General features: G+C 52.7%; 1 protein-coding gene across 1 annotated transcript; it reads left to right on the forward strand.

Moving 5' to 3' along the window:
* LOC110256283 lies at nucleotides 18990-20319 on the forward strand. The gene is made up of 2 exons (XM_021069289.1): nucleotides 18990-19691; nucleotides 20025-20319. Exons 1-2 carry the CDS (start codon nucleotides 18998-19000, stop codon nucleotides 20033-20035), a joined length of 705 nt encoding a protein of 234 aa, XP_020924948.1. The 5' UTR covers nucleotides 18990-18997; the 3' UTR covers nucleotides 20036-20319.

The raw sequence follows: 22545 nt of genomic DNA on the forward strand, positions 1-22545 counted from the left end.
TTCAGAATTTATTACTTCTTATAATGGGAGGTAGGGAGCTTTTTAAAATTCTTAGACATCTTTTTATTGCCTGACAGTCCGATTGGTTCTCTAACGCCTTCACCGTCTGATCTCAGCCACTCTTCCACGCCCACCTGCCCGTCCCAAGACTCCCCACCGCCAACACCCTGGTTTCTCAAACTTCCTGTCCTTGTTTAACCTGAATTTTGTCTGAAGCGTCCTCACCTCCACCTTCACTTGGGAAATCCACCCCATTCCTCAAAACCCTGTTTAAATATCTTCCTTCCAGAATCTCATAGCACTGTCTGCCTGCTATAAGATTTCACCCGAATTTCGGAAGGAGGCTAAGACGGGTGCACGTCTTGGAAAATGTGCTTTGTAACGACCGCATCCTATTCCCCTAGGCTGCGCCGTCCTCACTTCTTCGCTCCTTGGTGTGGGAGTATTTGGGGTGTTTCCAAAGTCTGGATTATAAATAATCCTCTCATAAGCCTTCTTGTTCACTAATTTTGATCTCTACTGCCTTCCGGTAGATTTCTAGAAATGGAATCTCTAGGTCCAAGAGAAAGAACACTTTTTAAGGCTCTTCCTACATTTCTCAAGATTGCTTTCCAAACAGTTCACACTCGAGCTCCAGTGTGTGGGCGTGTCTGCCGGAACCCCTGCTCCACCGGAAAGGTGTGTCCTCTGGCCAGAAATGCATGGTGGATTCACAGCTGATTCCTCACTGTTTTCATCGGCTTGTCTATAACTGTTAATGAAATATAAAGTTTGGGGGAAGTAGCTTATTTTAAAAATTTATTTATATAGGCTAGTGGTTAGGGCTTCAGAGCCCAATCGGGGCTCTCATTTTGGCTCTGGTGGCTTAGGGAAAATTGTATAACCTCTCTGAGCCTGTGTCCATCAGAAAATAGGGAATCCCCCCCGCCCCCCGCCCCCCGCCCCCGAGCCTTGTGTGTGCTGAATAAAGGCACATGTGCAAATAACTCAGCTTGGTACCCGGGACCCGGGTGCTCCATAAACATTAAACTTTTTTACCAGAAGAGTTCGTAGAGTTTAATATTTTGTGTTGAAATTGCATGTTTTTTCAATCGTTTTGCTAGTGGTCTATATTTTTCCTAATAACGTAGGAAAAGCTTTTCTCTCTATGGAGTTCAACCCTTTGTGGTCCGCATTTGTGCAGACAGCTTGACCTGCCTCATTTATTTTGCTTGCACTACTTCTACGCCGGATTTTTATGTTATGTAGACAGACACACTCACGTCATTATGATTCTTCCATTAATTTTGTTGCCAACAACCCCTTCCCAGGACTGAGACCAATTAAATATTTTTCTCTCCAGTTTTCTTTTCTTCTGGCCTCCCTGGGGCATATGGAGTTCCCGGGGCCAGGGATCAGATCTGAGCCACAGGTGCCTTCTACACTGCAGCTGGGGCAACACCGGCACCTTAACCCGCTGTGCTGGGCTGGGGATGGAACCTGTGTCCTGGTGCTGTAAAGACACTGTTGATCCCATTTCGCCCCAGGGGGAGCTCCTCTCCAATTTTTAAAAGAATCATTTTGATTCTTGATCTTCTCTCTCACATCCACAACAGACTCTTTTGGTTTAAATTATCAGGGAGGAGTGGATCTAATGCTTTTGCCACATCATTTGAAGACTAATTCTTTGTGGATTTAAAAGCAGAAGGTGACATGGTTAGTTTTTGGGGTTTTTTTAGGGCCTCCACCTGTGGCATATGGAGGTTCCCAGGTTAGGGGTCGAATCAGAGCTACGACTGCCGGCCTACAGCACAGACACAACAACACAGGATCTGAGCCACATCTGCGACCTACACCACAGCTCACAGCAACGCCAGATCCTTAACCTACTGAGTGAGGCCAGGGACCAAACCCGCATCCTCATGAATGCTAGTCAGGTTCATTAACCGCTGAGCCATGAAGGGAACTCCTGATTCGATATGTTTTGAAACAGCTTGTTGGTTTTAAGTAGCAGGAAAAACAACAGCGATCACAAAAGCAGCCAGCGTTTATTCAGTGCTTACTGTGACTGTTCTGAGACTTGCAACAGCCACCAGGCTAAGGACAAACCTTCAAGACATGCCACCACTGTGGCACTGTCATCCCACCGGATCCAAAGGCAAATTGGAACCGTCCATATTATGGCGTTCCCGTCATGGTGCAGTGGAAACAAATCCAATTAGGAACCATGAGGTTGCAGGTTCGATCCCTGGCCTCGCTCAGTGGGTTAAGGATCCAGTGTCGCCATGAGCTGCGGTGTAGGTCGCAGACACGGCTTGGATCTGGCATTGTTGTGGCTGTGGCATAGGCTGGCAGCTACAGCTCCGATTGGACCCCTAGCCTGGGAACCCCTATGTGTCACAGATGCAGCCCTAAAAAGACAAAAAGGCGAAAAAAAGAAAGAAAAGAAAAGAAAAAGAAGTCGTCTATATTTGGACTCATCCAGACGGTATGGCGAGCACGTTTGGAGGCGCACAGAGCAGACCTGGGGTTCCCTCTCTACCTCTAACTGCCTGCATGAGCAAGTTTCTCCTCGGCTCCTGCTTCCTCTCCTCTGAATGGAGCCCCGGAAGCTCCCAGCTGACGGTGGTTGGGGGAGATGAGAACTCATTTACAGACAGAGTCAATGCCCCACCCATAGCCCAGGCCCCATAAACTCTAGCTTTTTGACAACAGAGCTTCCTTCCCCGCTTTTCCCAAGTCACCAGTTTGCAGAAGTGTGTGTGCCCTCCAGGGAGAACCTCAATGGAAATGCAGTTGAGGGTGGGGCTGCCCCCCAACCCCTCTCCCTGTGCGTACCGGCCACGTGACTTTTCACGTGCTGTCTCACATTTTAAAATTCCTCACCTGGGAGTTCCTGATGCGGCTCAGCGGGTTAAGAAGCCCACGTAGCGTCCAGGAGGACACAGCTTCAATCCCTGGCCTCCGGCTCAGTGGGTTAAGGAGCCTACGTTGCCGCAAGCTCTGATGAGGGTTGGGGATCCAGCTCGGATTCGACCCCCAGCCTGGAAACCTCCATATGCCACGGGTACAGCCCTAACAAGCGAATTAAAAAAAAAGGAAAAGACAAAAATGCCTCACCTGCAAAAAGATCAAAAGAACCATCTAACTTGCCTCAACAGGGCAAAGTCTGAGGACACCATAGTTGGTGCACAGTCTAAATGGGACGAGGTGTAAATGTGACAGCAATGCTTTTGGAACTTGGAGGCAAGCCCGGGCCTCTTCCAGCTCCTGGTCCTGCAATCTGGCCTCTTCCCTGATCTGGTGCCGAAGGGGTGGCAGTCTGGATTCCTGGGGAGGCAATTCGACTCTTTTTTTCTGCCTCTGGTGGACGCGGCAAGGACCATTTCTCTAACCCCTTCCTTCGCCGCCCTCGGAACCCTGGGGCTGTCCTGTTAGGATGTCTTAGCGGATTGCTGGCTAATAATTGTTCTTGAACTTCGGGTATGTCACTCGACCTGCGTTTCCTGCTGAGGGAGACACCTGTTCCCTGACATCAGTTTACTTATCTGTCAACAGAGCCGCTCATACCTGCTCCTCCACCCCCTCCTTCCCGGCCACCTCCACCCTCACCCTCCTCCGCCCCCCAGCCTGCGGGCCTTTGCGCTGGGAGCCCGGCCTGCCTGGGCAAGAACCACAAAAAATGAACACGGGCCACCACATGTGTGAAAAGAACCAGGCCACCACATGCGCGAGGCTGAGTGAGCCCGAGTGGCCAGGATGAAAGGCCATGAAGATTTAAACAGATCTCACCGCCTTTGGGGTTTGCGGGCTAAACCCTCCACCCGCAGGGAAAGGTCTTTGCAGAAGAGGGAGGAGCCTCCGGCAGCTCAGCGCGCAGGCGCCTGCTGGAAGTCCAGCCCCCGGCCGCCGGCCCCGCCCCCAGGTCCCAGACCCCAGCCCCGCCCCCAACCCCCGGCCTTGGGGGTGGTGTGTCTTCCTACCTCTTCTCTAGATGATCAGTGATTCGATGTCCATCTTCAAGTCCCCCGTTCTCTGCACAGTGGGAGACCCTCTGGTACAGCGTCCTGGGTCAAGTCCTGGCAGTGTGACGTAATAACAGGGAGCATCAATAACTGTGTGACGCAGTGACAGTGTGTGACGTAATATCAGTGAGTTTGCGTGAGGCTCTGACAGCCTCAGTGCCTTCAGCTGTAAAACGGGCCCAGCGCCTTGCGGTGGGTTATCACGGGGCTCTCCTGAGCGAGTGGCGTTGAGGCACCTGTCAACTTGGCAGAGCCCGGCTGCTGCAGAGGGTGGCCCCCGGTCCCTGGAGACTTGCAGCCAACAGGACCTGTCATTTGGCCGCCTTTGCTCACGAAGGTGTGGGGACCAGTCGGGCAGGTCCCCAGGGAACTGACCGTGTTTGCCTTGGATCGTGGGGCTGGCCCGCAGCCCTGCGGGCACCACGCCCCGTGTGTCAGCCTCCGGGAAGCACGCTGGCCTTGCCCACTGCCTTTCCTACTGTTTTATCACCCAGTTGTGTAGGGCAGAGACGGCTCTAGGATCAGACGCCCCCAGAACCTGTCAGGTGGGAAGAACCCTCCCCCACAGGTGCCCAGGGGTCTCTGTGCCACCCGTACCACCTCAGGGCTGACAGCATCCCCCCGTTTGCTTCTCACATTTTCCCATGGGGTCTGAATCATCTCAGCCAATATCTACCAAGTTCCTGCTCTCTGCCAAGTGCAGAGACCCATTAGCCAGCAAAGCACCTCAACACCCCTGTCCGTGCCAGCTGGGAGACAGACCACACAGAGGACAGGAGATACACGTTACAGAATGTGACCGAAGGAGCAAAGCATGGCTGCGTTGAGCAGAGACTTGGCAGAGACGGACAACCAACCACAGGCATTGTTATCCCCACTTAACAGATGAGGAGACCAAGGTACAGATGGACAGAAGGACTGGGTCAAGGTCACACAGTTTAACCTTGGAGCCAGGGACTCCGACTTCAGAGCCCATTCGCTAAACGAAGCATCACAAGCTTTTTCCTAAAAAGACCTAGGGAGTAAATATTTTAAGCTTTGCAGGCCACATATGGACTCTGACATCTCTTCTTAGCGGATTTTTTTGTTTTTTGTTTTTTGTTTTTTACAACTCTTAAAAAATGTGAAAACTCTTCTTGGCTCTCAGGCAGCACAAAAACAGGAGCAGGGCGTGGCTTTCTGACCCTTGCTCTAAGCCACTAGCCTTTCCTACTTTCCTGCTTAAGTTAAACTTTCTCAAAACCCCGCATGACATGAGGTGGATGGTATTACTCCCATTTGACAGATGAGGAAACGGAGGCGCAGGAAAGTGAAGTAACGCGGCTGTGATTACAGAGCCAGAATTCCAGCCCCGGTCCATCCGGGTTGGCAGGATCCAGGCACTCTTTCCATGCTGCTCAACGTATCTTACGTTTGATACGGCATTTTTGAACCCCTGCCACATGCATGAATCTTCAAGAAATTAAACAGAATCACCATATGACCCAGCAACTCTGCTTCTGAGCGCGTGCTCAAAAGAATTGACATCAGGAACTCAGATCTTTGGACACACTTGTTCATAGCAGCATTATTCACAGTAGCCAGTGGTGGAAGTTTCCATGGATGGGAGAAAGGACCAGCAAACCGTGGCCCCTTCACACAATGTGATAGCCCTCAGCCTTAAAAAGGAAGGGTGTTCTGTCGCATGCTGCGACGCGGATAAACCTCGAGGACATGAGGCTCAGTGGCAGACGCCAGGCATGAAATACTGTAAGAGCCACATCAGGTCCCTAGAGGAGTCAGAGCCGTAGAGACATAAAGCAGAGCGGCAGGTGCAGGGGCTGGGAGAGGGGGAGTGGGCATTGATGGGGCAGAGTTTCGGGTTGGAAAGTTAAAAAAGTGCTGGATCTTTGGATGAGCAATGAGGTCTTGCATTGGGAACTATGTCTCGTCACTTATGATGGAGCAGGATCATGTGAGAAAAAAGAATGTGTACATGTATGTGTGACCGGGTCCCCTTGCTGTACGGTAGAAAATTGACAGAACACTGTCAACCAGCTATGATGGAAAAAATAAAAATCATTATAAATGGAAAAAAAAAACGATCCGGAGATGGATAAAAAAGGATCAAAAAATGGTGGAGATGGTTACACAGCAGTGCGAACAGACTTAATGCCCCTGAGCTGTACACTTAAACATGGTTATAAAAAAAGAAAAAGGTACATTTACATTATGTGCATTTTACTGGAGGATTAATTCACCAAACACTAACCCCCTCCCCCCAGGGACTGTCCGTCCACCTGTCACCCCACCTTGTCTCCAGGGGCAGAGATGCTTGTGGGAGGGGTGATGAGAGGAAGGCTCACAGGGGCTCTCTCCTAGCAGTGCCCCAGCAGCGGGCAGGGGCCAGGGCAGCAGGCAGATTCCGCCCACCGTGTGACCTGGGGGCCCCCTCGGCCCTGCCCAGGCCTTACAGTGCCAAGTTCTAGGCTCTCTCAGTCAACCCGACCGAAGGCCCTCGTCCCGGAAATCTGTGCCCGGGCCCTGCGACCTGCCGGCTCCCACGGCCCTTCCCAGGAGGGCCTGCTCAGCCTGGTGACGCTGTCAACCTGTTTGTCTTCATTGTCCCAGGGAAGCACCGTTGTCCCAGCCCAGGGAGGAGCTGCTGGCCCCAGAATAGCCCCTGTGGGAGGTGAATCACCCAGGTGTGCCCGTCAGCTCATGAACTGACCCTGAACGCACACAGGGGCACCCAGGAAGCCACTGCTTCTTGGAAAACCACATTTAAGAAATAATTACAGTCACGGCTCACTGGGCTCCTAGTCTATGCCAGGCACGAGGCGGAAGTATTTCCTTTATTTCCCACAGTCACCAAGTGAGGAAGGCACCACCACCCCCACTTTCCAGATGAGAAAGCTGAGGTTTCGAAAGGCAGAGCCAGGAGTTCCCGTCATGGCGCAGTGGTTAACGAATCTGACTGGGAACCACGAGGTTGCGGGTTCGATCCCTGGCCTTGCTCAGTGGGTTAAGGATCCGGCGTTGCTGTGAGCTGCAGTGTAGGTCACAGATGCTACTTGGATCCTGCATTGCTGTGGCTGTGGTGTAGGCCAGCGGCTACAGCTCTGATTCGACCCCTAGCCTGGGAACCTCCATATGCCGCGAGGGTGCGGCCCTAGAAAATGCAAAAAGACCAAAGAAAAGAAAAGAAAGGCAGAGCCAGTAGAGAAAGGAGAAGAGGGTTTCCACGTCCCACCTCCACCCCAGCCTGTGTTCCCATCCGACGTGTCAGAACCCCTTGTCTGTTAGGGGGTGGTTGGCTGTGTAGCAATAAATCCACCTTTACCAAACCATGAATCTGCCCAAGCAGGAGATGATTCTGACTTAGTCACGTACACCTGTGCTCCAACATCGGCCAGCTCAGTGGCCAGGGCCATCGGAGCCACTGGACACAGCAAGAAGCAGAGTCTCAACCAACCTAGGGTGCCTGCCCTGAGGTCCACACAGCAGGCTGTGGGTTTCTAAAACCAGCTCAGAGGGAGTGTCCAGATTCTCTCCAGAAAGGAAAATCACAGAGTTTTTTATTTCTTCCCTTTTGATTAATTTTTATAACATTGTTTTTAATGTCAAAGCATGTTGCCAGGCTTGTGTTTGTCACCACATCCCTTCCCACATCCAGCTCCCTCCCCTGAGTTACTTTCAGGTCTCTTTACTGCTGGTTTTTTTTTTTTTTTTTTTTTTTTAATTTTTCCCTCCACATTAGTAAGGAAGATGATTACCATATTACTTCTTGTTTTTTCCATTTTAGCTCACTTACACCATGACCCCACCACACTCTCGATCTCCTCCATCCTACCCACCAGCTTCACAATGTACTTATATCACCATCTGTAGCCAAACCAATGTTTAGGGTTGGCATTAAAATGATTCCCTACGTTACAACGGAGCCACTGACGGCACCAAGATTACTCTTGTGCAACTTTTTGTTTTTCCTGGAGTTAACTATTGCCTCATTTTTTCCCCACATACTTCACTTTTTTAATATACGGCTGACCATTCTTCCCCAGTGGTATCTGACAAAGCTGGAAAACTCCTCTCAACAAACTCACACACATCAGGTCATCATTCATGTTTTGTTTTGTTTTGTTTTGTTGTTGTTTGTTTTTCCAGTGGAGCTATCCTTTCTGGAGCTCTGTCATCTCACTTGCACTGGGACTGGCTGACCTCTTGGTTTGTGGCACAGCCATCCTCCTTACAGTTCCTTTGTATTTTTCTGTCCTGTGTCCCATGTCCTTCTCTTTCTGGGTTTACTTTTTTTTTTTTTTTCTTTTTAGGGCCACACCTGCAGCATATGCAAATTCCTGGAATAGGGGTTGAATAGGAGCTGCAGCTGCAGCTGCCCGCCTGTGCCATAGCTACAGCAACACTGGATCTGAGCCACATCTGTGGCCTATGCCTCAACTCACAGCAATGCCAGATCCTTAACACATTGAGTGAGGCCAGAGATCAAACCCACATCTTCACAGGCCCTATGTCAGGTTCTTAACCTGCTAAGCTACAGGAACATGTGGGTTTACTTTCTTACTCAAGTGAAGCACATTCTTCAGGAGCTTCCTGAGAAAGGATGCATGTGAGATAGAATTTTTTTTTCCTTTATAGGGCCGCACCCGCGACTTATGGAGGTTCTCAGGCTAGGGGTAGAATCAGAGCTATGGCTGCCAGCCTACACCACAGCCACAGCAACACCAGATCCGACCTGCATCTGTGAACTACACCGCAGCTCACAGCAATGCAGGACCCTTAATCCACTGAGCAAGGCCAGGGATTGAACCTGCTCCCTCATAGATACTAGTCAGATGCATTTCCGCTGAGCCACAATGGGAACTCCGACAATTTTTAAATCTTACAGATCTTATATACTTTATACCCTGTGATTGACAGTTTGTATAGATAAACAATTCCAAGTAAAAGTTTTTTTAGAATTTTGAGGAGTTCCCATTGGCTCAGCAGAAACAAATCTGACTAGTATCTGTGAGGACACAGATTGGATCCCTGGCTTCACTCAGTGGGTTAAGGATCTGGTGTTGCCCTGAGCTGTGGTGTAGGTTGCAGACTCAGCTCAGATCCCATGTTGCTGTGGCTGTGGTGTAGACCGGCAGCTGCAGCTCCAATTTGACCCCTAGCCTGGGAACTGCCATGTGCCATGGGTATGGCCCTAAAAAGACCAAAAAAAAAAAAAATTGAAACTGTTGCTTCATTATTTTCTGCTTGCCAATATTATTATTGAGAGAGTCTGATACTTTAAATTTATCCCACTTTTTTTCTTCTATAAATATATTTAGGACACTTTTTTACTATGTTTTGAAATTTCAAGATGATGTGTTTTGTGTCATGTTTTGTTAGAGAACTTGGTTCATTCTTTCTTTTCTTTCTTTTTTTTTTCTTTTTTTTTTCCTTTTTTTTTTCTTTTTTTTTTTTTTTTTTGTCTTCTTAGGGCCACACTGACAGCATATGGAGGTTCCCAGGCTAGGGGTCAAATCAGAACTGTAGCTGCTGGCTATAGCCACAGCCACAGCAATGCCAGATCTGAACCTCATCTGTGACCTACACTGCAGCTCCTGGCAATGCCAGATCCTTAACCCACTGAGCGAGTTCAGGGATCGAACCTGCGTCTTCGTGGATGCTAGTCAGATTCACTTCCACTGTACCCCAACAGGAACTCTGGTTTTCTCTTCCAATCAGGAAAGTCATGCCTTGCTGTTCCAATAAATATTTTTGTTGTCTCCTCTCTCATTCATTCTTGTGAGTTGACTTCTTTTGCTGTGCTGGGGTTTTGGAGAATTTTTTTCTTATTTATTACTTATTTGTTTGTTTGTTTGTTTATTGTCTTTTTAGGGCCGCACCCAGGGCATATGGAGGTTCCCAGGCTGGAGGACAAATAGGAGCTACAGCCACCAACCTATACCACAGCCACAGCAATGCTGGATCTGAGCTGTGTCCGTGACCCATCCACATCTCACGGCAATGCCGGGTCCTTAACCCACTGAGCGAGGCCAGGGATTGAACCCGCAAACTCATTGTTCCTAGTCAGATTTGTTAACCCCTGAGCCACAACAGGAACTCCTAGAGAATTTTTTTAAAAGGAGCTGAAAAATGTATATACTCAATTTACCACATTTAACCTGAAGACTCACAAAGAGCACCCAGAAAAGATCGAAGACCACCAAACTAACTTTTTTCCTTATAAATGGAGGTACTGCAAGTTTTGAGTTGAGGAGAGAGAGGAATCTTGCTCAGTCACTTTGGACTTTATCTTTTCTGCACATGGCAAGGAAGAGAGCCGCTGCGGAGCAGGAAGGGAATTCTTGTCCCAGCTGTGCTGCTGCTGAGCAACCTCTGGCAAGTCACATAACCTCTCTGGTGCTGACTTTCCTTTTCATCTTTAAAATGAAGAAGCTGGGTCAGAAAAGCATTTCCCATGAACTATTCCAGCAAAAAAAAAAAAAAAAAGAAGATATCGCCAAAAAAGATGATTTGATAGCCAAGAAGGATAGAAGCCTACATAAAAATGCCTCCTCATTAATTATTAGAGGAGTACAAATTAAAGCCACAATGAGACACTACTACACACCCAACAGAATGGCTGTCATAACAATAACAACAACTATAATAAATAACTCACAATACCAAGTGCTAGTGAGGTTGCAGAGCCAATGAAGCTTCCATAAATCACTGACGAGAATGAGTAACGGTGGATAAACACCAAAAGTCTAACTGTACAGCCCAGGGAACTCTAGTCAATATCCCGTGATAAAACATCATGGAAAAGGATGCGGAAATGAATACATACATGTGTAACTGAATCACTATGCTGTACAGGGGAAATTAACACGACATTGTAAATCAGCTCTGCTTCAATAATAAAAAAGAAATTAAAAAAATGTATCACGCTATAACCACTTTGGAAAACAGGTTGGCCGTTTCTTTTGAAGTTAAACATAGATTCACAAATTGACTCTGCAATTCTCATCCTAGATGTTTACCCAATAAATAAAAGCTAATATTTACACTCTGACTTGTATACAGGAGTTTCCATCATGGCTCAGTGGTAACAAACCCGACTAACAACCATGAGGATGCAGGTTTGATCCCTGGCCCCACTCCGTGGGTTAAGGATCCGGCGTGGTGTAGGTTGCAGACACATCCCAGATCCCGAGTTGCTGTGACTGTGGTGTAGGCTGGCAGCTGCTGCAGCTCCAATTCAATCCCTAGTCTGGGAACTTTCATATGCCACGGGTGCAGCCCCCAAAAGACACACACACACACACACACACACACACAACACATACGCAAAACCAAAAATGTTGTTTACAAATGTTTAAGGGAGCTTTATTCCAAATCACCCCAAACTGGAGACAACCTGGTAGGTGGATAAACAAACTCTGGTTCTTATCGTTGTTTTTCAGCAACGACAAGAACCAAGCTCCAGACACACATGCAACCACCCGGTGCAGTTCGAATGCACGGCACTGAGGAAGAGCCGCACACGACAGCCACATCCTGGAGGATTCCACTGAGATAACATTCTGGAAACTCGTTCAGCAGAGACTGGACCTGTCACTGGTCGCCAGGGGCTGGGGCGGAAGGAGGACGCTGGCTTCCCCAGGGAGCGGGGCAGTTTGGGGGTGTAAGTGAGTCCTACTCTGGATTATAGTGATGGTGACATGCTCTGTCCATCAGCCAAAACGCCTACAACTGAGTTTTACTTTCGCCACGTGTATCCTAATAAACCGGACTTTTAAAAATGAGTCGAGGTCAGGAGTTCCCGTCGTGGCTCAGCAGGTTACGAACCCGACTAGTATCCATGAGGATGTGGGTTCGATCCCTGGCCTCGCTCAATGGCTTAAGGATCCGGCGTTGCCATGAGCTGTGGTATAAGTCCCAGATTTGGCTCAGATCTGGCGTTTTTGTGGAGGCTGGTAGCTACAGCTACGATTTGACCCCTAGCCTGGGAACTTCCATATGCTGCAGGTGTGGCCCTAAAAAGAAAAGAAAAAGAGAGAGAGAGAGAGTCAAGGTCAAATCCACCTGGGAAAGTTTGCTCCCACAGCCCTGTTTATTGAGTCTCCGAGCAGGTGAGCAGTCAAGGCCCTGAGCAGTCCTGCAGTGCTTTTATCCCCAAACGTTTTTCCAAGTGACATGCTTGACACACACAGGCTAGATGACCTTAGACCCCGGCATGCCCAGCCCGAGATCCTCAGGAGGTCTGGACCTCGCTTTCTCTGGAGGTGACTCCAGGAAGCAGTCGCCCTACTCAGCCTTCTGTGTCTTTGCGGACGGCAGCCCCCTAGAGGCCCACCTCCATGTGCTAACGCAGGTCTTCTCCCACCCAGGAAACGGGGCAGGAGGGCAGGTCCACGTCCCCTGGGAAGGGCAGCTTCCCAATACAACAGCCTTCCAGGGGTTTCCCAAGAGTGGCTGGGGGGTGACAGCTGGTGCAGGGGATGCTCACGCAGAACTCAGGCTGCAGAGGAGGGTGCCAGCCTGCGTGGCGCCCTCCCTTCTCCAGCTTCACTGGACGGCTGCCCAGGGAAGCCTCGCCCCTGCCCCTCCCCTCCCCCCATGTGGGAGCTGCCCCCCCCCCCCCGCCAGGCTCCTGCCAGCCAGTGCAGCTCTAAAAATAGTCCCAACCTGCAGCCAGAATCAATAAATACCGCCCCATTTTCCACACCAGGCATCGGCACAGGCTGACAGCGGGGATCACGGTGGCTCGTGGTCTCCCGGATGCTGCCTGCTGCCGGCAGAGGGAAGCCGTCAAGACTGGATGATGTCTTGGAGCTCCCCTTGGGACTCAGCGGTAACGAATCCGGCTGGTATCCATGAGGATGTGGTTCAATCCCTGGCCTCGCTCAAAGGGTAAAGGATCTGGTGTTGCTGTGGCTGTGGTGCAGGCTGGCAGCTGCAGCTGCGATTCAACCCCTAGCCTGGGAACCTCCATATGCTGCAGGTGCAGCCCTGAAAAGCAAGACAAAAAAACAAAAAACAAAAAAACACGGGGTGGTAAACTACCTAGCACAGAGAAATCTACTAAAATATCTTGTAATAGCCTATAATGGAAAAGCGTCTGAAAAAGGATATATACGTGTGTGGTGTAACTGCATCACTTTACTGCCTACTTGAAATGAACACAAGATGATAAATTAACTATGCTTCAATTAAAAAAAAAACAACAACGAAACTGGATGTTAACCTCTGGAACTCACAGCTCTGCTCCAGAACCTTCCAAAGGCAGATCAGGCAAGACCATGGTGGCAAATAACCTGATCTTTGTTTCAAATGCCATGACATTTAGGGGTTCCCATCATGGCTAAGTGGTTAGCGAACCCGACTAGCATCCATGGGGATGCGGGTTCGATCCCTGGCCTCGCTCAGTAGGTTAAGGATCCGGCATTGCCATGAGTTGTGGTGTAGGTTGCAGACGCAGCTTGGATCCAGCATTGCTGTGGCTGTGGCTGTAGCTCCAATCAGATCCCCAGCCTGGGAACTTTCATATGCCATGGGTACAGCCCTAAAAGACAAAGAGAGAAAAACATAAAACAAACAAATAAAAAAACAAATGCCATGACATTGAAATCCATAGATATCTTGCTTCTGAGAAAAGCAAAATCAGTGATAATAAACATAAACTAAGTCTATAAACTTGATCTACAAAGGAATTCTTCTATTTGTTTGTTTATTTATTTATTGCTTTTTAGGGCCATACCCACGGCATATGGAGGTTCCCAGCTTAGGGGTCTAATTGGAGCTTCATCTGCCGGCCTACACCACAGCCACAGCCACATCAGATCTGAGCCACATCTGCAACCTACACCATAGCTCACAGCAATGCCAGAACCTTAATCCACTGAGTGAAGCCAGGGATCGAACCCACAACCTCATGGTTCCTAGGTGGATTCGTTCTACTGTGCCACAATGGGAACTCCTACAAAGGGATTCTTTATTTTGCAAGACAAGTTCTTCCTTAGCAAGCAAACCTTTGGGTTTTGAAAATACACTGTTTTCCCAAAATCCTGACTGATGGGCAACTATTTCATATATAAGACACATAATCAGGTATAATATTACCCCTCGATAAAGGTAGTATTTGAAAAGCTTATTTCCCTCATGTTTAGTGAATTAACCCCTGTATTATTTCCTAGGGCTGCCTTAATAAAGTGCCGCAAACTGAGGGCCTAAGCAGCAGAAATTTATTATCTCAATTCTAGAAGCTAAGAAATTTATTTTCTTGGAGTTCCCACTGTGGCTCAACAGGTTAAGAACCCAACCAGTATCCATGAGGATGCAGGTTAGATCCCTGGCCTCACTTAGTGGACTAAGAATCAGGGGTTGCCATGAGCTGCTGTGTAGGTCGCAGCCGAGGCTCAGATCTGGCGTTGCTATGAGCTGTGGTGTAGGCTAGAAGCTACGGATCTGATTCGACTTCTAGCCTGGGAACCTGCATATGCTGCAGGTGTGGCAGTAAAAAGCAAAAAAAAAAAAAAAGAAAAGAAAGAAAAGAAGGGAGGGAGGGAGAAGGAAAGAAAGAAAGAAAGAAGAAGGAAGGAAGGAAAGAAGGAAGAAAGGGAGTTTGTTTTCTCAATTCTAAAGACTAAAATGCCAAAACCAAGGCTTCGGCAGGGCCACGCTCTTTCTGAAGCTTTAGGGAGTGTCCTGTGGTGTGTATCTTCCAGCGTCCTTGGCATCCCCTGGCTTGTGGATGCATCCCCCAGTCCCACCGCCACCTTCTCCCTGTGGCTTCATCTCGGGTCCCTCTGCACGTCTGTCTCCGTCTAAATTTCCCCTTTTTATAAGGATGCCAATCATATAGGATCAGAGCCTCACACTGAGGGCCCCATGTTCCTTTGATCACCCCATAAAGACCCTGTACCCGATAAGGTCACCGTCTAAGGTACAGAGGATCAGAACCCCAGTATATCTTGGGGGGGGGAGCACAAAATAAACCCACAGCACTGGCCACTTCCTGCTAGAGGAGCAGATGGAGAGGAGGGGGTAAGGGAAGACCTGGGGGCGGGGGGTGCCCAGCCCGCTCCAGGCGCACCTGCTCCATTTTTGCTGTTTGTACCAATAAAACATGCTGAGCAGACAGAGCAAAGGCATTAAAATGCAAAGCCAGTGCCAAAGCCAAGTGACAGGAAGGAGAGCTGACACCTTTCTGTGATTTGCCTAGAAAGTGGGTGGGGTCTAACCTGGGGCCAGTCTGGGTCAAGTTCCTGGTGGGGCAGCAGGGCATTGACTCTGGAAGCGTGTTTGATGCCCCCGGTGCAGGCCCGGGGAGGCCCCGCAGGTGCAGAGCTGGGGACCTGCCCCGGGCGGGCAGCGTTCGTTCAAGGTTAAAGTGGTGGCTCCTGACCCGGGACTGAGCACTCCGTTTACCGTCGGTGATGCTGCAGTTGTTTCTGCAGCGCCCCCCGTGTTTTATAGGCTACAAGGCTGCTGGCCAGGTCTCCGGCTTCTGGGCCATTGGCCTCCACCCCGACCTGAAAACAGGTGCCAGGGAAAACACACACAAGCGAGGCCAGATGGGGCCCATCTGTCCCCCACGCGGATGTGGCTCAGGAATTGAGTTTTTGCTGAGCGGCCGTTGCTCAGGAGCAGCCCTGAGTTGGCGGAGGTCTCACTCTGCTGGTCATGTGGTCACCTTTGAGACGGTGACATCTGAGAGTCAATGTAGCACTATCTGGTCCTGAACCTGGGCCTGCGGGGTGGAGGCTGATCCAGCCTCTTCCAGGCTCCTCACGGGCATCCTGTGGCCTTCTGGAAGCAGCCTCGCCAGGCTGGCCCAGAACGGTGTCGGCACCTGGTCCCGCCATGCAGGATCTGGGAGAGGCCCCAGGGAGCCTGGAGTTAGGAGGGACCGTGGGGAGCCCCAGCCGGGGGTGGAAGCCGGTGAAACGAGAGGAAGAGAACCATTCAAGGCACAGGGGCGGGGCATTTCCCATTGTGGCTCAGTGGGTTTCAAACCTGACTAGCATCCATGAGGACATGGGTTCGATCCCTGGCCTCGCTCAGTGGGCTAAGCATCCGGCGGCGGCATTGCCGTGAGCGGTGGCGGAGGTCCCAGGTGGGGCTCAGATGCCACGTGGCTGTGGCTGCGGAGCAGGCTGTGGTTGTGGTGTGGTGTAGGACTCGATTCCTCGCCTGGGAACTTCCATATGCCGCAGGTGCAGCCATAAAAAGACAAAAGAAAAGACATGGAGGAGGTGGGTCCCGGAGCACGCGGTCCCTCAGGGCCTGCGAGGGGTCCGGTGAGGCTGGCCATCCCCCCGTCTCCCCATTGAGGGCCACCTCCTGTGTCTCCAGGGGCTGGGCTCCTTGAGGAGAAGCCGGGGGCAGAAAGTGCACAGGAAGCTGCAGCTGGGGGCCACCTGGACCTGGGCCACCCCCACAACTGGGATGGTTGGGGGACAGGACACAAGAGGCTTTGGGCAAACCAGTCGCCCAGGGTCAGTGAGGCCCTGCAGACTTAACTCATCTTTCTAGGCAAGTGACCCACAAAGCAGCATGCCTCCACAATTGTCTGGGGAGGTGGCCGGGGGTCTGGGCAGAGGTGGCCATGAGATGGTGGGCCCGCCCATCACAGCGGAGACCATGGCCTGGGTGCCGGGCCTCAGCCAGCAGGGAGGTGGTGGAAGGCAGCTGGGGGCAGAGCAGGGAGGGGGGTGGCCTGGCCCTGAACAGCTCACCCAAGCGAGAAACACCCCCCTGCAAAGGCCCAAGTCACCAGCTGACCCCCCCAGTCGGCAGTGGGGGGCTCCCTGCCTGGCTCTCCCAAACCCATATCCACTGGGTGTGTGCGGCCAAAAATGCCTATTGATTTCACACCTGCTCTGTGCCCAGGGCTCCTCCCACAGTATGTTCTCGACCGTCCCGCATCCCTAGGGGACAGGGGTGTGACGAGGACACTGGGGCTCAGAGGGCAGGCACCTCCCCAAAACCCCTGCAGCAAGACTCGTGGCTGGCCGTTCCCTCCACGCACCAGACTGAGTGCCGACTTGGTTTTTGGTCCCTTCGGATGCCCTACCAGGGCTCAGGCAGAGGGAGCGCTCTGCGTGGACACTTGCGGGGCCATGGGATGCGCGTGTGCGTGCGTGTGGGGAGGGTGAGGAAGAGCCGCGCATCCTCAGAACCACCTCATCCTTGTGCTTTGGTCCCATTCAAACCTGGGACCGAGTGTGAAGGTCTCACAAAGCGCCACATCGGCCTCCGCAGCCATCAGAGGAGCATTTGCTGAAGGACAGCAGACACGGTGACATGTGTGGGTGTGACTGTGATAAAACTTAAGTCCCTCTCTGAGAGCAAAGATGTTCACAGTGTGGCGGAAGCATGATGCCCCCTGTGTGTCTGATGCCGCCGGACACCCGGGCATGGGGAGCAGCCTCTAGCCTTGACCTTGAACTGGGAGCAGCCTCTGATTGGGAAGACGGGAGGGAGCGCCACCACCGAGCCACTGACACACTCCCCAGGAGCAGGCCCTCTGCCCCTGGCATTCACGGTGGAAAATCGAGGTTCCTAGGCACACAGTTCCAGAAAAGCCAAACCCACTCTAGAACGCCACGCCCTGGAATATTACACACCTTCTGAAAGTTACACTCTCAGAGAAGGAGCAGAGCATAGAACCCGGGCTGACGGCTGAGCGGTTCACGCTGCATCAGTCCTGGAGCCACTGGCCTCTCATCTCAGGGCAGAGGCCACCTGCTGCACATCCCAGGCCGCCAGGTCAGCAGGCGGGGCTTGGACAAGGGGAGGCCCTGGCCTGAGCTGGAGGGAGGGGGCAGGAAGAAGCATTTACACTAAAGTGAGCTCCGTGGCCTCAGCTCCAGCCCTGCCAACTAGGCCTCTGTTCTAGCTTTTGGGGGGTGGGGACTGGTGGGATCCTGTCATTTGGTCCCTGGTGACACGCCTCCCTCTCTCCAGCGCTGGGTGGGGGCGAGGATGGGGCCTCTGGGATCCCTGGGCTATCTGATTTCGGGAAGAAAGAAAACCCCCAGACGCCCAGTTCAACTTGAACTTGAATGTCAGCTACACAAATATCGCCTCGGATACACTGACCCCCAAAAAGTATTCGTTATTTATGTAGAATTCACATTTCACTGGGTGTTCTGTCAAATTGCCCCCCACATTCCCCCCCCAGGGGGGGTTGTTGGCACTTCTAACCTCATGCGATCAATTCCCCACGTTAAACACAGTGTACTGTACTCATTTAGAGAAATCTCTCTTTTTTGTTCTTTTCTGGGCCACACCCACAGCATAAGGAAGTTCCCAGGGTAGGGGTTGAATCGGAGCTGCAGCTGCCGCCGGCACCACAGCCACAGCCACAGTGGATCTGAGCCACATCTGGAAACTACGCCACAGTTTGCAGCAATGCTGGCTCCTTAACCCCCTGAGCGAGGCCAGGGATTGAACCTGCATCCTCATGGAGACTAGTCGGGTACCTAGTGGGACCCCGACTGAATCATATTCAGGTAAAAAAAACCTGGACAGAAATACACCAAATGCTTTTGTTTTCTTGTTGATACCTTTCTGTCTTTTCTCATTTATTTTTCAACCAATATGTGTTTCAGAGAAAATCTTTTCCAGGTTCCAAGAGCTGCTCTCTCCTCTGTGGATCTGAGACCAAAGGGGCAGCCTCTGCAGGCGTGGGGGAGGGGAGGAGCGGACTTTGGAGGCTGTGGGTCCCGCTGCGTGAATAATTAACCCTCACGGGGGGAGTCTCGGGGGTCTCTGAGGGTCCGGGTGCCCACAGAGATGGGGGCTGTCTCAGCAGCAGCTCTGGGGTCCTGCTCTGATGCCTGGGCTCTGAGGGCCTGTGCGGTGCCTGGGTCCTAGGAGCCGTCTTCAGGCAGAGAAGGAACCAGCGTCGGCCACCCCCCTCCCCCGCCCCCGTTCTGTCTGCACTGGCACCTCACAGGAGTCCTGCCCCCTCCCAACCTGAGCGAGGTCAAGGCCAAGCAGGACAGATGGAAACCAGGCACCTGACCGTGTCCATCCCCCGGGACCCCCACGGCCAGAACGGAGTCCTGGTAACTGGGGCTGACACTCTCCAGGACCTCCCACAGGGAGTGGGGACCCCCTTAGCTGGAGCGGGGAGGAGCAGAGGCGGTCAGGGCACAAGCCCCAGCTTCCCAGAGGGCGCCTGCACCTGTCCCCCTCCAGATACCGGCATCCAGGAGCACGAGACCTCAGCACAGCGCCTGGCCTCACCGGCCGGCTCGTCCCAACCCGCCGGGGTTCGATGTCCCAGCCTCAGCCTCTGGAGCGGGGTGAGGACGCCCACCGCGCTGCGGGAACCGCAAGAGCCCGTCCCTGCGCTCATCCAGCATCACACGCCGGTGCTGCGCCTGGGTCCCGCATGCGGGACCTGCTGTCCCTGGACCTGGGCTCCTCGCGAGCCCTGTGTGGGAAGCAGTAGAGGAGGGAGCGGAGTCTGGGGGCCGGTCCCTGCCGGCCGGTTCCTGGCATTTTGCCCCCCCGCTCCAGGAGCCCCGAGAGGAAGGTCCCCCACTGTCTCCTTGCCAAACGCAGCAGCCGTTTCCCCCAGGGCCTCCGGGGCTTGGGGAAGAGGAGGCCGCCCTGGAGGCTCACACCTGAGCTTTCTGAGGACACTGAGGCCCAGAGCCGCTGACAGACTTCGGACGACACAGAGCAGCGGAGGTGACAAAACTCCTCCGCTTCCTCCCCCCTCCTTCTCCCCCTTCTCCCCTCCTCTGCCCCTCCCTGCCCTGCCCCACAGGGGCCCGTCCCCTCTCTGGGAACAGACAGAGCAGGACCGTCTCCTGGGCTGGGGACAGACGTCAGGCTGGAGCTGGTGTCCGGGTCATCTAGTGGGAGGACACAAGAGGGGACAGGGCTGATGTGGGGGAGCAGGGGGAGCGGGGGGCGGGGGTGACGGGAGGAGGCAGACGGGGAAGGCCTGGAGGGACCCCAGGAGCTCACAAGTTAACGCTCACGTGCCTGCGCCCCTTCAAATGTGCCTTTTCTCCTAAGAGCTCCTGTGATGCGGGCGTGACGGGGAAAGAGCATCTGGGCCCTTCTGTGCGAGGACTGTGTGGGTGGCTGCCCTGCCAGGGGCCCCCATGCCCCAGGCAAAGGCTGCTGCCCACGAGGAGACGAGGAGACTCAGGTCGATCAGGGGCGAAGCGGGCTGAGCTGCACCAGCCAAGGCACGTGTGTGCGGCGGGGACAGGACTCACCTGGTGGGGACAGGACTCACCCGGGCACTGACCTCAGCGGTGGAAGAATGTTCCCTAAGCATTTACATCTTCCCCAAAGAAAAACGAAGATCACGAGACTGTGCGTGGATTACGCCCCTTTTTTGTTTGTTTGTTTTGTTGGTTTGTGTGTTAGTTTAAGGGGAAGGCTCCGTTCCCTCTGCAAAGCTGCAACAGAATGTCAAGCCGCCCTCTCCGCGGACCGACTGCGGGAAACACAGAGCAGAGCAGCCCCGCACCTGAGCCCCAGGGGCCCCGAAGCTCCCACTGGGTCCTGGCCAACTCCAGGGGGCAGCTCCTTCCAAACAGTGCAGGGGAAAGTCCTGGGGCCGGACCTCGGAGCCCACCCCTCACTCATTCCCTGAGGCCTGGGTTGGGGGGAGCCCTGACTGATTCCGGCCTTGCTGGGGTGTCCCTGCTGAGGAGGGGTTAGTTAGTTTAGCGTGTGGATTAAACATGTGTGCATGGGTAGGTGTGAGAGTACATGTGAGGGTGTTTGCACACGCGTGTGAGTGTGCATGAGTGTGCCCATGGGGTGGAAGGGGACACAATCTGCCTCAGAGACTGGACACTTCAGGACGCCCCCTGCCCCCCACTTCCTTTTTTCTTTTTAGCGGTGCCCGTGGCATATGGAAGTTCCCAGGCCCGGGATCAAACCTGAGCCACAGCAGTGGCCCGAGCCACAGCAGTGACAAGGCTGGGTCTTTAACCTGCTGAGCCACCAGGGAACTCCCCTATTTCCTTTCTTTAAAGTGCTCGAATGTCCAACAGTGGCCGCGTGAGTGTCTGGCCAATAATCAGGAAGGTGAAATCACCAAGGGTGTCTGGACAAGGTGATAAAAGAGCTGTGAGAGCAGAAGCCCTTGGCCGTCTGCCCCTCCCTGCACTGGGAGGTTGTCCTTGGAGGATGTGATGACTGGAGCCCCTGCAGCCACCTTGCCACTGTGGGGAAAGCTGGGAAAATCTCACCAACTCAGTGCTCTCCCCCAAAAGTTTATGAGACAGTCAGAGGTGTTGCTTTAGCCTCTAAGAGTTAGGGATTCTATTATTTACGGCCCAAAGCATCCTAACCACAGCAGCCTGTGACTCCAGCCATTCTGCTGACAGGCAAACCAATGGCCAGGAGGCCGGCTTTGTTGTTCTGGACAGCCTTTGGCTGAGACCTGGCCTGACACCCTCATGCCGAGGTGCTATAAATGAAAACTTTGCCCCTTGACATTTCTTCAGCTCCCCTGTTTGTGAGCTGATTCCCGGTTGCCATGGAGACCAGGCTGAAGGTTCAAAGGTTGGGTCCTGGGGATGGGCAGTGAGAAGGCGCAGGTGGCACCGAGTCCCCCTCTGATAGCCTAGTGGTTATCATTTGCACGCAATAGTCTAGTCACTGATTCTTTCGCTAGGGGGCAAGGACATGGGCCTGCCTGGGGCCACTTTCTGTGTTGTCACGGGGCCTTTCCTTTAGATGCCTGGGTGGGCTCATCAGGAGCAGAGGTGGGCCTGGGCTCGGCACCCCGAGGACTGCAGGGGGAGGGGGGCGGGGGGAGAAAGGGGGCAGGAGAAGCCTGACCCCAACCTCACCCTCTGCAGGACCCGACGTGGGCAGCGGGCCTGGACGTGTAAAGATTCTACTTCCAGAACCCTCTGCCCTGCCTGCTGACCTCCAAGCCACACAGTAGGCAGGCAGGTGGGCAGAAACCCTTATGAGGCACCCACTGAATACATAGTCCACTTGTTGCTCCCAAAGCAAGAGAAGGTCTTGGAACAGCTTCTGAACCAACAATCAAACCCCAACTTGGCTTCACCTAATCCCTGGTTCTCTTTCAGCACGTGATTGTCCTGGGTCACCAGAGTGGAGAGAGAGTCACAGGGGAGAGTCAGGGGTGGAGAAGCAGACACAGGAGGGACGGGCTGGTTGGGAGGAGGGTGGAAGGGGTCATGGGCCAAGACGCACGGGCAGCTTCTAGAAGCTGAAGAGCCAGGTGAGTCTCTCTGCTGGGGTTTACAGGGGGAACCTGCCCTGCTGTGCCTGATTTTATCCCCGCCAGCCCCAGAGAAGACTCCTTTTTTTTCTTCCTACGGCTGCACCTGGAGCACGAGGAGGTTCCCAGGCTCGGGGTTGAATCAGAGCTGCAGCCACCGGCCTATACCACAGCCACAGCAATGCCCCATCCGAGGTGTATCTGTGACCTACACCAGAGCTTGCGGCAAGGCTGGCTCCTTAACCCACTGAGCGAGGCCAGGAATCAAACCACATCCTCACAGACTATGTCAGGTTCTTAACCCACTGAGCCACCATGGAA

This window comes from Sus scrofa, chromosome 13 (assembly GCF_000003025.6).
Source record: "Sus scrofa isolate TJ Tabasco breed Duroc chromosome 13, Sscrofa11.1, whole genome shotgun sequence".
Taxonomy (NCBI): Eukaryota; Metazoa; Chordata; class Mammalia; order Artiodactyla; family Suidae; genus Sus; species Sus scrofa.